This window comes from Calliopsis andreniformis, chromosome 9 (assembly GCF_051401765.1).
Source record: "Calliopsis andreniformis isolate RMS-2024a chromosome 9, iyCalAndr_principal, whole genome shotgun sequence".
Classification (NCBI taxonomy): Eukaryota; Metazoa; Arthropoda; class Insecta; order Hymenoptera; family Andrenidae; genus Calliopsis; species Calliopsis andreniformis.
Window position 1 is genome coordinate 14,938,682 of NC_135070.1, and position 17,700 is coordinate 14,956,381.

General features: G+C 39.4%; 1 protein-coding gene across 1 annotated transcript in view; it reads left to right on the forward strand.

Moving 5' to 3' along the window:
- LOC143182896 (uncharacterized) overlaps positions 1 to 17,700 on the forward strand; it is a 44,772-nt gene that overhangs the window by 17,766 nt on the left and 9,306 nt on the right. Inside the window, exons 3-6 of the mRNA XM_076384215.1 lie at positions 9,226 to 9,301; positions 12,127 to 15,049; positions 15,493 to 15,694; positions 16,163 to 16,276. Of these exons, the coding sequence (XP_076240330.1) occupies positions 9,256 to 9,301; positions 12,127 to 15,049; positions 15,493 to 15,694; positions 16,163 to 16,276 (3,285 nt within the window). The 5' untranslated portion in view covers positions 9,226 to 9,255. The remainder of the gene's footprint in view (positions 1 to 9,225; positions 9,302 to 12,126; positions 15,050 to 15,492; positions 15,695 to 16,162; positions 16,277 to 17,700) is intronic.

The window sequence follows — 17,700 nt, forward strand, 5'->3', positions numbered from 1 at the left end:
ATGGAGAATAATGTGTCATTAACGTCGGAAATTAATGGAAATCGAAGCTTCGATGGAATTTGGTCCATTAAATGTTCTTTGTAAAGTGGAGGACAATGGATCGCGAGTGATGGGTGTGGCTGGCTGATCATTGACGAGCTTTTTCCACTGGGATATCTTAAAGCGTTCTTTTTGACTCAGTGATCCCATGGCCATTGACTCTGTCATTCATACGTGGCTGACAGTCTTCACATGGTTGTGAATGAGAATTAACTTGGATAATAATGAATGATATTAGTAAACAAATTATAATAGCTAATAAAAAGGTACTAAAAGATAAGAAGCTATGGATCATGGTAAAAGACGCTAGTCTTTGCTAGAGTAAAGGTGTTCATGAAATAAAATGTATTATAGATATCAAGGATGATCTGGGTCACCTAATTTTTCAATGATAAAGAATGCTCTGTTTCCAATAAGTAATCTCTCACTGTTTCTACTACCATTGTCATGTTTGAGCACACACAACGCAAGAAGAAATCGATATCAAAGTGACGTATAATCTTTTTCCCATCATCGTGACGCAAACAATTACATCACAACGAACCCATGTAATAGCAGTAACCGACCACTCCTGCCTGTCTATCGTTACAGTTTTATTTCGAAGCGTAGCGAAGCCTGTTCTTACAGTGACAAGGTCGATCGATTACACGTGGCTTCGATAATGATCAATCGAACCCTTCATTAGTTAATCGTGCGTCGTAATTTCTTGAGTTACTTCAAGATTTCTTCAGTGTCATCGATTCCATGTGTTTCTAGCGGCAGGAAAGGAAGAAAAGTGAAACTAAAGTACTAGCCCGTGGTCAAGTAGGTAAACTACTTTCTGTGTTTTTTAGTGTGCGTCTATCAGTGTAGTGTCTTTTCTGTTAGTCAGTGTACATATTGGGAATACACTATTAGACTGTTGATTGGTTTGGTGACGAAGTGAAGACACAATGAGCTTCTTTAATATTAATGCATGCCATTAATGTGTGGCTAAGAAATATTACATTGTTAGAAAACGTGTTGGTAAGAAATATCACTTCGGCGAAGATCTTATCACCAAGTTAAAGAAGCCTTGATTAACTACTGTGTACCTTTAGTCTACGTTTTATTACGAGTCTAAGATTCTAAAGATAACAAATCAGAAAATATTTTCACGCGATCATAGAATTCTTTTTGCGACAAACCAGAAATAGACAAAGTCTAAAACTTATATATCAACAATTAGAAAAGTGAGCCAAACCAAATTCAGTCCACCAAGGATTTGATATTCCTTAATTTCACTTCGTACAACTCGATTTACGCAAGAACCAGCTTGAACGACAAATAATCTACAGATCTCGGAATAAATTCTTGCAAGGATAGAACCTGTACTGGATTTCGTGCGTTGTTAACGTGAATTCTAATGAAAGTGAAGTTCACGGTCGTTCTCGTAATCAGATGGAGGAAGACGGAAGTTAAACGTCCCTGTGTGCTCAATTGCCTTCGTTTCAACAGTCAAACTATGGTTTCCCAGAATTTCACAGTTATTCGGCTTCCTCCTGTGTCGACCAGAATAACGTATTGTGCTTGCAATCAGTTCAGGGTCCTGTGGAATTTTTGAACGCATACCATTGGATCAGTTCTTCCACCCTGTCTCACCGAGACACGCTGGAAATTCGACAGATTTCACATTTTTCTGACCAGCGCGCTGCAATTGCATCGGGTTGGATTACACTGATTTCCTGTATGCACGTTTAGTTGCGTTAGTGTCAACCTTCAAACGTCGGTTTTTTATCATAATGTTATAAATCTTGTAGAGTGCAAATGTGAATTGCAATTAATTTCTATTTTTCTCAATTAATTTTTTCTCAATTAATTTGCTTTTTAACAAATCGAAGTTTTAGAGACGAGGTTTATTTGCTGAAATAATATTCTTGGATAGGAATGGAATTTAATGAAAGCAAACTGAGTTCAGCGTGTAACGAAATATTGGATATGAATATATCGTTTCTCTGTTAAATAAAAATGTACAGATTTGCAATTCGTTTCTTAGAATCGCAAAAATAGAAAGGCAATTTCCTAGTTCTCTTATTTTTGCAGAATGTTGAATTTGCTAACTGCATCATTGGTCACGACTCGGCCTCTCGATTGCTTGGTTATGATTCATCGAATTTCGTATTCCAGTTTCCCATTGAAACGTAGTTATTCCACGGTGAAAGGAAATCCTGGTACGTGCAAGTTTAATTTGAAATCCCTCTCCTCGAGCACGACGCATCCACGACATTATATAATCCCATAAAGTTTATACAAGTTAAACAAATTCCAAGTCTGTATAATATTGTAATATTCTTGATTCTTAGATCTACATAATAATAACAAAGATAGACATTCTTAAGTTTAATAGAACCACTTAGATAAGAATAATAAAACTCTATCAAGAGAATATTATGTAACGTTTAGACACAGAACATGCAAAAATGATTTCTCATTGAACTGAGGCATTTAACCGACATAGAGTATGCATGACTTTTAATAAAGGAAAGAAAATACAAGAATAAAATGCTGAATAATTTAAAGAGATTTCTTATGCATAATATGCGACTGCAATTTAAAATTTTTTTGTAACGAGAAAGAGATTCAAACTCTGAGCCCCCTATAAAAGTTATTTATCGCTTTATAGCCATTTCTTTCACCGAGCTTATTGTTTCATTTAAAATTCAAATTTCAGCGCGTAAAATTTGAAAATCAAAATAAATTCCAAGTTACGTTCGGTAATAGTATAGCTCACTGTATCTCATGTTTTTCTCCTACAACTACGACGACCTTACATGTACCTTTTTATTAATAAAAATTAAATACTGTCAACGTAACAGAATATCCTTTATGAGGTAGAACCTAGAGGCTCTTGACATATTTTCATAACCTGAGACTAAAAGCCTTTGACGTACCTAATATTAAACTTACTATGCATTACGCGTTCCCTTGCGGAGTATGTAGCTAAGACCGAGAACTAAAAGACAAAGGCTTTCCTATACATGATTATCTCAAAATGCTCAATAATTGCATCTCTACTTACTCTCTTTTAATTTCTCATCTTTCACGTCCACATTAAGTCTTCAAAAATTATTAACTCCAAATTACTCTTGCCTTGAACGTTTAGAATATTTCCAAGGAATGTTTGCAAAACTGTCATCACTTGCAATATTAAAAATATTTACAAGATAGCACAGAATATGGATCACTGAATTCTTTCCCCTATTTCGTCTCAAATATGTCTGCCAGGAAACAAATTTCCTGACCGTAGGCTAAATAGTTATAAAAATGTCCCTTCACGAGTGTGCTTTCCCTTTTCATTTAAAATCCCTGTTCGTCAACGCGGGCTGCGCGCAAGCCTGCAGGCGTCTTCCTGATAAAAGACGTCGGGGAAGTTAGTGGAGCATGTAGCCGCATCCCGTATCCGGCGAAACACCATGCCATGAACAACTGTGGCTTCTGCCATGCCACGAGCAACAATGGAACACCGCCGTGGAACAGGTGGCCACGAGCCGTTGATCTCTGAACCGACGCCTTCAGCGACACGGTGGTCACGGACAGCGCAATCTCGTTAATTTATGAAGGAATGCACGTAGGATCTTTGGCTTTGCATGCAATTACCACACGGAGGTTATAATTCAGGTTTTCATAGTTCCAGAATTTTAGATGTACTTAAAGGTTATAATTCTCTAACTCGCTTGAAGGTAATAAAAGAGGAAAAAAGAAAGTCTACACACTATCTGTTCACAGAACATAAACTTCCATAACCCAACCATAACTGCTGCCCATCAGCTTTCAATATTAGCTTAAAAACATTCGTTAGATCCTGCGCTACTTAGAGCCCCGGGAAACTGAAACTCTTGGAGGAACCCAACAGCAGATCTCATCGAAGCAGCAGCCCAAAGCACTCGGACACTAAATAATTAATGAAACCTTGGATCGATGAATTCGTCCATCCATCGGGCAAATTGCGAAATATTTAGGAGCGCCTGGATCTCTCCCACACCCCAGTGGTCTAAAGCTGGGCGAAAGTGTCTGATGGAATGCAGGAAAATTTACACGCTCGAGTTGCGCGAGCTCGCTCTTCCACGTGCAACAATGGGCCTGTAATTATCTGCGATTCGTCTGTGCCTTAATTAGCATACAAATTAAGGAAGTCGAGCAACGCGATTCTACGGCTGCGGTTGGTTCGACGAGGGAGAGGGAAATGGACGAAGGCAGAGTGAACTGAGCAACGAGAGCAAAAGGGTAGATAGAGGAGGAGGAGGGAAAGAAGAGGAAAGGGAAGCAATGTGGAATAATGAGGTAGATTGGGACGTTGTAAAAGGAGAGGAAGAAATGAATGAAGGAAGATGCGATTTAGATTCTGGTGAGAAGAATGGAAAGTGAAAGTGGAGGAAGGGGAGGAAATGGAAGAAGCGAGTTGATACTTTGATGACTGTGTTATGGAGCGAGGACACTTGACCTCTTGTTTTATAATACTCGTGGAGAAAGGTATGGTCCGAATTTGGAGCTGGTGTTATTAACTTATGCAAAGGAGCTCTAAAGGCTGCTGCACGTTACAGATCTTAAATGTTCAGGGCTTATTTGCAATTTTCTTGTATGTGATTTTCCAGGGGCACAGAGATGTTTTTATTTTTTCTAAGAGTTGGTTTTTTCATACTGTGATAGAGATATGAAAATATTTCCAAGAATAATTGAGCTAATAATTCATAGTTTTACAATTTCTCAATTAGCACCGCATTAATTTACACCTTCGTATAAATATTTTTTAAAATATTCCTCAAGTAACCTAAGGAAACGTACGAAGCAAAGAGTTATCATGCTTTCCAATCTACATCTTATAAATATTAGAATATTGCGTTTACTAACTTTTATCTTGTTTCATGAGATAACATTGTATCAAAAAGAGTAACATCATGAATACTTAACAGTGACTACTAAACTAGTAAGTAGCGAGGGAAATATGAATGAGTCAAAATTGAAAGTCAAGATGTGAGGTGATAAAAGTGGAGTAAAGAAAGAAGAGGAAAGTAGGAAACATGGGAAAACTTGGAAAACTGCAAAGAAGCGATACAAGGTGAGATATGAAGCAGTACTTAGAAAATAAAAGGCAGGAAACATAAAAGAGCAAAGTGATAAGAATATAAGACACAGACAAAAAATAAAACAAAGATAAATATTTTTAAAAAACCGAAAACAAAAAGGAGATCAAATATAATAAATAACACAGGATACTAAAAAGAAAGAAAACTCAAGAATTCCCATTAAAAGAATTTAATACAAACGAAGAGAAAGCGTTGAATGAAACGCAAGGAATGAAACAAGAAGAAAGGGAAATCGAAGCAAAAATAAGCAAATAAACATCGTGGAAAGTGAAGAGAACTAGAGTGCACTAACTATAAATATACCTGCAATAAAATACAAACATCGATATCGCGATACAGTTGCAGAAGCAGCCAGAAAAATAGCTAAATAGAGGCAAGCAGACTCCTACAATGAACAAGTGCAAAAGGAGGTTGGGTGAAAAGAGAGTAAAAAAAAGAGAGTTTGAGATAAGTAGAACGAGGAGAAGATGAAGGTAAAACGTCGTCGGAAAAGGAAAAGCATAAACAGAACGGAAAGCACGGAGAAATTCACACAGGGGAAAAGAAGGACGAGCATATCTTTACAGGAGTCGAAGAAGAGAGGAAGAGTTCTCGATGGTCCCGTGTTGCTCCGAGAAACGATGGATCGACGCGCGTCGTGCATATCGACACGCCATCCTCGGCTATGAATACACCTTTCTTGGCGCATCGACGATGCAATTCAGAGAGAGTGCTACACTTCTCTCGTCTTAGAATGCAACTTCAAAATAGGATCGCTCTTCAACATGTTCCGCGTTTAGTGAAACATGAATGGGGGATCCCACGGCGCCAGTTTTTCAAGAAAATTCTTTCAAGCGGATAGCTGCCATAATGTGTACTACCTAGCTCGCAGAAAGCGGTGGAATTCGATTTAGGAAGTGACTGATGATATATTTGAAGAATTTCTGAGAGTAGAATTTTTAACTATTGTGTTTCTCTTACTGTGTAAAATAGAATAGTAGGTAACACATCTTGATTAGTTCTGAGGGATAGAAATCCACGGAACACGGAATTTCTAGAGTCTAGATATTGGTTATTACTGTCATTACGTTCATGCTTGACATGGAGAGAGTGTAATGTTTCGCTTAAAGGAAATTAAAGTAAACCGGTCTATTACAAGGAACTTTCTGAGGAAAAGTGGATAAAAATGGGGCATGGTTGTTAATCCGTTGCGCATGCAGGAAGCACGCGAAGAAACAATTTTCTTTCAACTTGATAGCATGCTTGTGTGTGATTTAATATTGCTCATTACTCGTAGCCATTATACTTCAAAGCTTTCTGAGGCTTCTATCAAGACAATATCCTCTGTGGTAATATGTTTGTTAATACATTCGCAGATTTAGAACAAGATAATGATGAAATACTGCTTAGCCATTGCCTGTAATTCATCATACGAAATATAAAAATACACATTCGCAAAAGCAAAAAAGGAAGATACGAAATTTAATTAAAAAGGCAGTGATAAACAAGAAATATTAGGTATAGCTCGACTGAAAGAGAACACTGAAGAATGCTCAGAGGGAAGCTCAGGAGGGGTGTGCATTTTTTGTCGGATTCCTACGAAAGAAATGGCATTGCGACCCGATTCACTAGCGGAAAAGGGCGGGTGTTCAGAACGCAATAGCTTTTCCTATCATCGCGAGGAGAGCAGTCCAATCAAGTGGGGACAAAGAGCGCGAAAGTGAAAGGATCAAAGGCGGAAAATGCAGTTTTTAATGCGCTGCTTCAACAATAAGTCGAGAGTTCTCGCGAGTTCACCGATTGAACTGTTACCCGATACAATGATTGCAGCTGTTGCGTAACTATAGATTGCTAGAAGAGAGTGTCAGAGACGAATGAAAATCGTGTATGAATTTGACGCCTGGGAAATACAGGAAATGTACACGGTGTTGCAGGATTTTTTGATCAGGTTCCATCAGCCTATTCTACAAGTAAAAAAAATATATATATAAAGAAAAGATACATGACATATCATGAGAAAATATTAATATTCTTTAAGAGAAGTCCAAGAATCAGTAGTTCTAAAAAAAGAAATAGTGGTGGATTTTCAAATGAGTAGAGTAGAATGATAAAGGTAAAAAAATTTTTACAAACCTGAATACTCTTTTTATATTCTGTGAAGTACCTGACTAAAGATTGCATGAATAATGTGTACACAAGGAAACGGAAAATAACCTTGCTCGCGAGATCAAGGTGACAAATAAAATTCTGCGCACGGAGACGCTAAGCAAAGCGAGAGTTTGTTCCTCTGGTGGTCTGACTTGTATTAATTTAATTGACAATCCTTGAGGTTGACCTCCTTGGAACGACCGTCTAAATAGTACCCACCAAGCATATTAAGGATGCCGTATTGTGTGTCGTATACGTGCACGTATGTATAAGTGAATCATTCTATAAGCAAGTGATACACTAAACGTATTTAATCTCTCAAACTTGTTTTTAAACTTTTAGAGTTTCATTTTTTGTAGTAGAAGAATGGTTGAATTCATAGGCAATTTTTAAAAGAGAGGCCAGAACGTTTATCATTGATTTTATCTACTTACAGGATAATAAAATATTTCCCACTCGTAATAATGACGATTGAAGTCTCAAAGAAACTTGCTTTACTATTCGCGTCATAACATTTCATCACTTTATGTGGTAATAAAATACATTTAATGCAAATGCATTATACGTACAAAAAATATGTATAGACCTATGATATTTGTCGAATAGAAGTCTTGTCTAAAATTGTGAAAAATTGTTATTGACTGTGATCAAATTGTTACAACACAGTTGACTTTCTCTGAAATTAAGTATTGTAAGAGATATCAGGATTTAAGTGAACAAAGTCTCACAGCAGCATAGGGCATGTTAAAAGGCTATTAATTAACTCAAGGATATGTTAAAAGGTTATTAATTAACTCAAATACCACTCTACGTTGGGCTATAAAAAATTAATAAGGACGATGATATGAAGTTCGAGTGCAAGCTTGCGTGATATGCACGTGCGTCTTTTACACTGTCCATAAATGTGCTCTAGTTAACCAACATGCTCAATTTTCACCCACACAAATGAATTTGTACACAAGTAAACGAGCACACATAATTTAAACCTGCTTTTCAGACATGTGTTCGTGTAATAGAGGGACTGTTGGTTCGAAACGGAAATCATGCACTGACGAAATTATATCTAATAATTCTGTTTCAGAAATGGAAGGGAAAGATTTGAAAATTTGAAAATTTGAAAATTTAAATATTTGAATATTTGAATATTTGAAAATTTGAAAGTTTAAAAATTTGTACGTATCAATAAAAATACAACACTCGTATCTGTGATAACGGAGAAAAATAAATAGAAAAGGAAAGGTTTGCAAAGAATGTCACGTTACCTCGAACGAATCTGAACATGAACGCCCGTGAATCATCCTAAACCTTGCACTCTAACATTTTGTCCCGCCTTGAATTCAAACAAGGCGGACAATTTACATGAGAGTTCGTCGTGCCAAATCTGGAACAATAAACAGATTCGCTAGCTACACAGCTCGCTACCGCGGAAAATTATGTCAGGTAAAGCTCGTTTCACTACGAGCTCCTTTTTCTAACGTTTTTACTACCCTGGAATGCACAACCTTTTAGGAGTTACACTTTAGAGCGTTGTTAAGAGAAATCTTCCTAACACGCTATATTTTTCAAATTATTTTTATTAGTAGAAGATCCAGTAAAAGTAATATATTATAGAAAAAAAATACACATTATATAATAATAAGTGAAACGATATTTCAGTGTTTCTTCATTGAGGTATAATGAGATATTAATACGCAGATTATTAATGCCTGTAATAATGATGATTAACGAATAATAAATGATTATATTCCAGTAATTGTTTACGCAGAAGTCTCGTCTGTCGCTGCATGTGTATACGTATTCATGAATATTAATTAATTTACTGGCTAAAAGTTTCGAATTGTCGTGTAATCCTATTGTTACCTTATTCTGATCAGAATATATTTAAACTGTTATAATATAGTGGTGGATTTTATAAGATGAAACTGTTCAATAATTATAAATGATATTTTTGTTGCAGATTTCGCGAGGAGATCTAACGAACAGCGAGATGGTTCGAAGAAGAAAAGTACCTGTTACCTTAGGAGTATGCATAGGTAAGAATATATTATAAACCAGTATTTATCGATTGATTAACGTTATCCATTAAGTCGCAGATGCATAATGCACACCTGAGGAGTATGTTTGAAGGTCAAGGTTACTGGTAATTCTGATGACGAAATAGTGAACGTTAATTGTTCCCTTCCTTTAAATTCTCATCGTTCCATGGCACTAATATTGATAGTAGTATTAAAGATCGTTAATCTAACATTATAAAAAAGTTGTTAACATCGTATCTACTAAAATGATGCCCAAACGATTCTGCATATAAACTACAAAATGATCGTAGAAATTATAGTAATTTTATGTTTTCTGAGTCGCAATCACATCGATCACGACAAAAAGGAAAGAGGATTCGAATTATCCGAAGGAAGAATTTCATCATAACTTTCACGCGCACGCAACTTTATGATACACGTTTCCGTTGGAGCAAACGTTAGACTCTTTTTGAGCGCATCCTGTTGTATCGTTGCATCGCGAAACCGTGATGCAAAAGGTTGCCAATCGAGGCGACTGCGCCAACTGTGCAGGCACGAAGTACTGTTAGGATTACCGCACTATGCTGGACTTCGACTTAACTGTAACACTTGCCCTGACAATATAAATTTACGGCCCCCTAGAACCAACACGATCGATACCACTTCAATTCTGTTACTATGCCTGACGTTTATTAGGTCTGAGACTATTCGAATGGTTGATGCTCGAGCGTTAGGAATATCTTAGGAATATTACTATGCTACATTTGAGTATTATTACTCGAGTGTAACAGATATTATAATATACGTTACGGTAATAAATTTTATTACATTCGATCTTCACACTCGGCAAATGCTGTTTTCTGTTTTTCAAATTAGGTAAAGAAAAGTAACGAATAATTATTATTATGAAGCTGAACTTTTGGTCAATATACTACAATGTCTCAATTATACTATAAGCTCAAAATCTTCTGCTGTATAAAAGATCGACGCCATAAACGATAGTATCGAAGTCGAAAGTTTCGGTATCCGTAGACTCCAGCCAAATCGAAATTGAAAGTTTCTTTGAAACTGGGCTTCCCAACCGAATCGGTGTTATTACCGGATGATTCGTTCCAAACTGATGCCTTTGCGAAGAATGCAAAATAAGAATTCGATCGATTAAGGGAGTAGAAAGCAGAGTCGTTGTTTCTGAAAACTGTGCAGGCGGTTCAGTGCTCGTAGCAGAATGGCTTTTAAACTGTTCCAAACTTTGCGCGATGGCGCAGATGAATTTATAATTCGCTTGTTGCACGCAATTTAACGGTATCCCATTGAATGCATTCGGTTTAAATTTTTCTTAGCGGTATTTCCTCTCGAATTTAATTACTTTAATGAGTGTTTGAGCGCTGGAAATTAATCAGAGTTTATAGGAAAAAAGGAGCTGGAACATTTAGTGTTCCACAATCTTCCCTTCATGGAATAAGAAAACATGCAGTATCATGGATATTATACTTTCTAGTTTTCCATTCCCAAAGACATTAGTCACGCATTTCTATCACCAAGGAAATGTTAATTTCAATTATTTCCGTCACTTTCCCACGACTTCCTTAACCGAGGAGCATCGTGAGTCCAATATTGGAATACCGAAGCTAAGATAATAAACACATTTTGCATATTATGAATCACCTGATCCTCTTCGACGTTACGAGCTTACCGAGCTTCACTGTGCTCAGATGCATGGTACATTCATGAACTAAGCCAGTGAATACGAAATAGTTCGATTGATTTCCAGTGCCTTTCGACCACAGCTAGTCTCACGTACGCGTTATCCCAACAAATACAAAAACCAGGAATGCATAAGCAGCTTTGAACTCGTGAGAGAGAAGTCAATACGATCGCGCACGCTTCCACGTAACCTGACCACATGGACGGAGATCAGGTGCGCATACTTAAATCTTCTGTATAATCCCGAGGTCTGCTTAACATTCAGAGGCAGGCAAGCGTGCACACTGTTGCATATGCATTTTTGCGCCAGTTCGTGGCGCAGAATGCGCAGCGAACTATATCATAGAGCCTTATGAATCGGCTCGAACCTGTGAGTAATTCCCAGCCAACCGGTTTTTACATCCATTAAAAGCTTCATCTACACTTCGTTCATTTTTGTCGCGTCTCGACGTGAGAAGCAACCGTTGTCGATACTCGACGCCTCATTCACGCTCGCACGTGTCCTTTACCGTGATGTCGCTGCCAGGACAGTCGTAACAGTATCCTGGAGCTCTCTTATCCTACGAAATTGAATCATAAATAATCGATACGGATCTCTCCATCTTCCCAACCTATGAAACTTTAAATGATCAATTTGGAAGATGTTTCTGCGGAAGAAACTGTGGAGAGTGGTTTCTTAGAAAACTCTTGACGTTGGTTCTTTGTGAAGATGCGGTGTTGGAAAGAGAGGAAGTTGAGTCGTCATATGGAAATCTTATTATATAGATTTACTGGCAAGTTTATACCGAGAGACTCGTTTTTCAGGCCAGCTCATGCATTGGTAGCCTAGTTTGGTCTTATCACAGGTATAAGTGACAGTGCAAAACAAGTAGAACTCGTTTGCTCTAAATAATCTCAAGATATACTGAATAGTACAACGAGTGCGTAGCGAAGGAATGTTGTATTAATATTGGTAGCAAATAAGAAAATGTAGTAGATATTAGGTTACATGTAGTATGTATCTGGCACAGAATTTTACATATACTAGAGATGTCTTGAAACTAGAGGCAACCTACTTACAAATCTATCAATCATTTCCAAAAACTGCTTTCACAATTCTCAATACACGAAATAAAGAATAAGTATCTATCGTGTTCTAGGTATATTCCTGCTGCTCTTCAGCGTCGTTGCAGCGGACACGATAAAGGGTCCGCCTCCGATCCCGGAGATGCCACTCGCGTCTAATTCATCGGAAACGTCGATAGCCGAGGAGAATAAAACGATTCCGAACAAAATACCGTCGGGGGATGGAGCGGAAGTCGCTTCTGAAAGTGACAAAAAAGTTGTCGATTCGTTCGACTCGGCCAAGAGAGATCGTGATACAGCACTCAGCGATATTATTAAAGATGCCAAAGCAGAGGAGGAGAAAGTATCAGTGGCAGACACGAACAGTGGGCCGCAAGGAATAAGGTCGCGCAACCAAGTCGACAGGTTATCGACCTCCGATTCGACTAATGGAGGCTCCAGGTTCGAGGAGACCCTCTATGGTACATCTGGCAAGAGCTCCAGCACCAAGTCAGTGTCCGACAACTCCACCAGACTGACCAGGACGAACGAGCTGACCGTCACGACGAAGCCTGGTTTAGAAGAGTCCAGGTTCGACGAGAAAGCGAATAAAACCAGTCTCGTTGAATTGGGAAGCGACGCGGTGAATCGTAAGGCGGATGCAAGCGTGAAATCGGAGGATGTCGAGAGCAAAGGGGACCAGGTCGATGCAAAAACGAAGTTTGTAGATTCCTCGAAGGGAAGCAGCACTGCCTTGAAATTGGACGCGATAGATCGCGATACAGAGTCCACGACGCAGAAAGCTGCCCTGGAAGAGCCCCAGGAGAGAATCAAAAAGGCAGACTTGAATCCTACGAAGAATTCTGAGGTGTCGGATCTGGAGAAGGTAGAGGAGCACACGGCGATATCGTTAATCAACGACACCTATGTCAACTACAACCGCCCCAAATCCCCAATGGAGGGATCCGAGGTCGACTCAGGAAATCAACCGAGGGTCTCTGAGAACGCTACGAATTTCATCTCCGAAAGCACCGTGACTCACGTTCTGGGAGACCCCAAGGGGGAGGTGGAGGTTGTCGAGAATGTGACTCATGCTGCGATTGAAAAGGTGGTGGAGCAGAATTCGAAGAGCGAAGTGCTCAGTGAGAGGAACCAGCAGAAGCTGGTCGAAGCCACGACACAGAAGGGACACGAAGAGATAGTGATGTTCCAGGCTACGTCTAGTCCCGTCCCCAGGGGTCGAACCATCGCTTTCTCAGGGTTGAACGAGTACCCAAGCTTGCAGACGAAGCCCACGATGGCTTCAAAGGTTGACGCTTCAGTATCAAAGAAAAATAGCACAGACAAGGTTCTAGAACAGAAGCCCTATCCTTACGCGAAGTCGTCCATCAAAGAGCACAACTCTAGCAACCACGTGGCGACAGAGGAACCATCAGCCCTAGAGAATACCATAGGCAGAGGCCAGTCAGAGGAAAAGTTCGCTGTCACAGAGGCTTCGGACGTCCTCGAAAACAGCATCCAGCTGAAGCCTCACCACGAAAAGTCAGGCAACGAATCCTCGAACATTTCCACCACAGCGCCCCGTCCCTCAGTTCCCATGACGACCATGTCTTTGGTGACGCTGGAGGAAGCGAAGCCAACGAGTCAATCTACCAATGACAAATCCAACGAGCTGAAGACAATTACTGGGCCCGAGGGGAAGTCTGACAGCGCGGGAAATAACGTTCCTCGATGGGGAGAAGGCCGCGAGGCGATTACTGGGAAGGGAAACTTCGATGTAACCGGGAACGGGATAACGGAAGTGACGCTGAAACCGGAAAGTGGCGATAAACGAACTTACGAGTCCTTCCAAGGAATCGTCAGTCGAACGACCTCAGCCCCTGAACTAACGGCGAAACCGCAGACGGAGGCGATGCCTTCGAAAGCTGACGTTCAAACGAATGCTGAGAGCTCTCTGCTAATTCGCTCTACTCTGAACGCCACTGAACTTTCTACCGAGTATCCGTTGATCAAAGGGAATTTTTCAAAGGGGGAGAATGCGACTACTTCTCCTGCAGACGCCACCACTGTAAAGACTGCTGAAAGTGCGCTGTCTACGACGACCACTGAAAAGTCTCTGACAGGGAACGCTACCGAAAGCTCAGAGGTTCCTGATGCGAACGGAACGAACGAAATCCCGACCAGTGGAAATGGCACTCTTGGTCCAGAGGCTTTTCTGCCGACTACGACTACTGTAGAGTACGAATTTGTTGGACTTTCTGAGGCTACCACTTCGATAAGTCAAATCACCACCGAGGAAGCTATGGACGTAGGTGGATCGAGTGGGGTCTCCACGATCGTGCCATCTGTTCAGGATTTGTTTACGAGGAGTTCCCCGAATGAAGCCTCCACGATTGGTACTGTGACTACGACGGATAACTCTGTGGTCCCTGGTGAGACAGAGCTGGCCAGCATTGACGAGAGATCGACGATGTCAGTCACCGATCAGACTACTGTTTCCACGGCGATGGCGAGTCTGACGACGCAGGTTAGAGACGATTTCGTGACCCAAGCGAGTGAAGGGGAGACTGAAACTTCGACTAAAGTGGAGGATGGACAGAGAGCGAGTAGTGTTGGAGAGTCTTGGACTACCGTGAGCGACGAGGAGGTTGCTACTACCGTTAGAATGGAACAGGCACTTGTGTCGGGATCTAAAGATCCCCGGTTTGTGATAAATGTTACTGAAACTGTCACTGAGTCCATGGTTACGAGTAATGTTAGCACGAGCACTGCGAGGGCTGCTACTGGTTTTGTGGCGAGTAGTCTGCGACCAAGGATTCCTGGTGTGAGTACAACCACGGTTCCAAGTGTTTCTAATATGTCGATGGAGGAAACAGATGTCACGAAAGTGTCGCCATTCTCGGAAGAAATTACGTCGCTGGTTCGGATTGTCATGGATGGCAGCTCGTATGAGGTCTGTTCCAAGATGGATAAACTGAAATCGACGTTGGCAGAGATTCTGACAACTGGGTTGAATAAGTAAGTACCAGTGTTTTTTTAATATTATTTAAGAAATTTAATTTTAGGACTTATTAGCAGGAATTTGGTAACTATTCAGGACTTGCAGATATGACTTAAATCGTATTCAGTAATAAGAGTCTTTAGAGTCAACAAACTTTTGTTAACACCTACCGACAATTAATTCAATTCTTTTATGCAATTACTTATTATTAGATCGAACTCTATTAAAATCATGATCCAGTTAATTGTAGTATTAATCAGCAAAAGGAATTTCAGCGTAAAGCAATTTTCTCTGTAGACTGCACAGCAGCATCAAGCTCAGAATATCCTGCGATAATCAGATTGGTAGACCTAAACGTTCCTGTGACTGTGGCTTTGTGGTTGATACGCTACTAATTTTACTTTGCTCTGCCGTGGGGAAATGCTCAACAGACAGTGACATGTCGTGTTTCTCATTGCAGGTCCGTATCTGATAAGCAAATTATACTCCATCAAGATCCATGCCGTGAATCTTCGAGTTCGACTCCGACGCCATCAGATATGCCGCTGACGTCGATACTGGTTTACGTCGTCGACGAGAATGGGAAATTTGACAGCTCCATGACAAACAGCCTGCCCACCATGTACAAGGAATCTCGGGATCGTGTGAAATTTCCATTCACAGTAAGTTGACACTACTATCAGTTGAGAAACAGGACCGATGTCGTATTTCATTCAAAAACTTTCAATTAGGATGTTCTCACTTGTTTTTTATTTGGTCTTAGAAATTTTAAATATTCAAAATTTTAAGTATTCAAAATTTTAAATATTCAAATTTTCAAATATTCAAAATTTTAAATATTCAAATTTTCAAATATTCAAATTTTCAAATATTCAAATGTTCAAATATTCAAATTTTCAAATATTCAAGACTTTAAATATTCAAATTTTTAAATTCAATTTCTAATTTTCTATATTTTTGTAAGATTATTTTATTCTGCGGGCATCTATTTTTCCGCAAGTAGTATTGATCTCTTTATGTCAGACAGACCGTAACCTTAAGCAGGAGATTGAGCAATTCGGTAGTAGACAGAAGTAATCGATTCACGTAATATAGTTAACGTATCCCGCCGCCTCATCCACTCTTTTCAGATACACAGCTTTCTTCTGGTGCAGGAAACTATTCCGGATTCCGGAAACGCGATAGCCGTCGTCGTGGTCTCCGCGGTTGCTTTCATTTGTCTGGTTCTCCTCACCGGCCTCTTGGTAAGAGAACTTTTTCTCAATATTGATATTTCATCAAGAATGATAAGACCTATTTACCTCTTTTGTCTTTTCCACTGAATACTCAGTGGAACTTCAAAAGCATAATTGAAACGGTTTCATTGACACATTTTCCATTAAAAAGTCATAAAGCGTTAATTAACTATCCTTTATCTAAAATACCGTAATAAATAGATAAATTACTGACTTATAATCGTATCATATTCACATCGTACAACTACGCTTAGGTAATCGATACCATTAACACTTAACTGCCGTGGTGGAATTATTGCGAGTGCTGGTCATATATCACGAAATTTATTATTCAGAAAATATAAACTGTTGATCTACCTAAAAAGGATATTCGCCAATAGAAATTGATGATTTTAACTGCTGTGCAGATTCTGAATGTAGAATCGTAACTTCGCTATGTTACTTCCATTACCACCACACCAGCCAAGGGTTAACGTTCGTAACAGGCTGTCTAGCTTGCACACTCATTTACGAAACTGTAATCGGTCGAGGAACTAATGAAAGAAGATTTAGCTGCGCAGGTCCGCAAAAATCTATGTTCTCTGAAAGGCCTGGTACATACATTAAACACATTTCTCATGGTGTTACGTAATCATCCATCCACACTTGTGATTTACTCCCAGTGTACGTAACAACGAACGATAAATAAATGTGCGTGTGTCTCTGTGTTGTCTTGCTTCTGCTGGGTAGAATTTTTAGAGATCACGATTATGAAATATACCAAATTTGAAGAAAAAAACATGGCGAACAGAAGAAAATATTTTTTTACTGAGATTATTGTTATAGTACACATATGAGAAATCTTATTTTGCATATTACATACGTGTATTTTGTTTTACATATTTCTTTTCCTTTCTGCATTTGCACATCTGTATTCTCGCATTTAACAATATCCCAAGTGATTTTCAATCTCAAGCTTATATCGAGACAACCACTGCACCTATTTCTTCCAACTGACTAGTTCTCCTGAATGTACTCCATCACAAAACGACAACTATACATAAATCAAAATAGCAAATATGTTTCACACACATATTTCTCTCATAGCATAATCCTCGCTCCCATTATCATACATCTGATTGCGCCTTCTCGGCAAGGAGAAAGGAAAATATGGGTAGGCGTTTCTGTTCGATCATGAAACGACGAAAAAACGTTCTCCTGTCGAGCGTGAAATTCTTCGAAGGGTTCCCGATCGTTCACGGTTTCGCGGCGATGAAAAAAAGAACGCGATGCACTTTGATATCGGTCGCGAGCAAGAAGATACAAGCATCGTCCTTGAATCGACGATTAGATCGAGTGACAATCGCCGCGCCATTGGTTTTTACCTCGCTTATTCCGTGCACGCGAGCCTTCCATGTCGAAACTGTCTATCGAGACGTGTTTCGACAACAGAA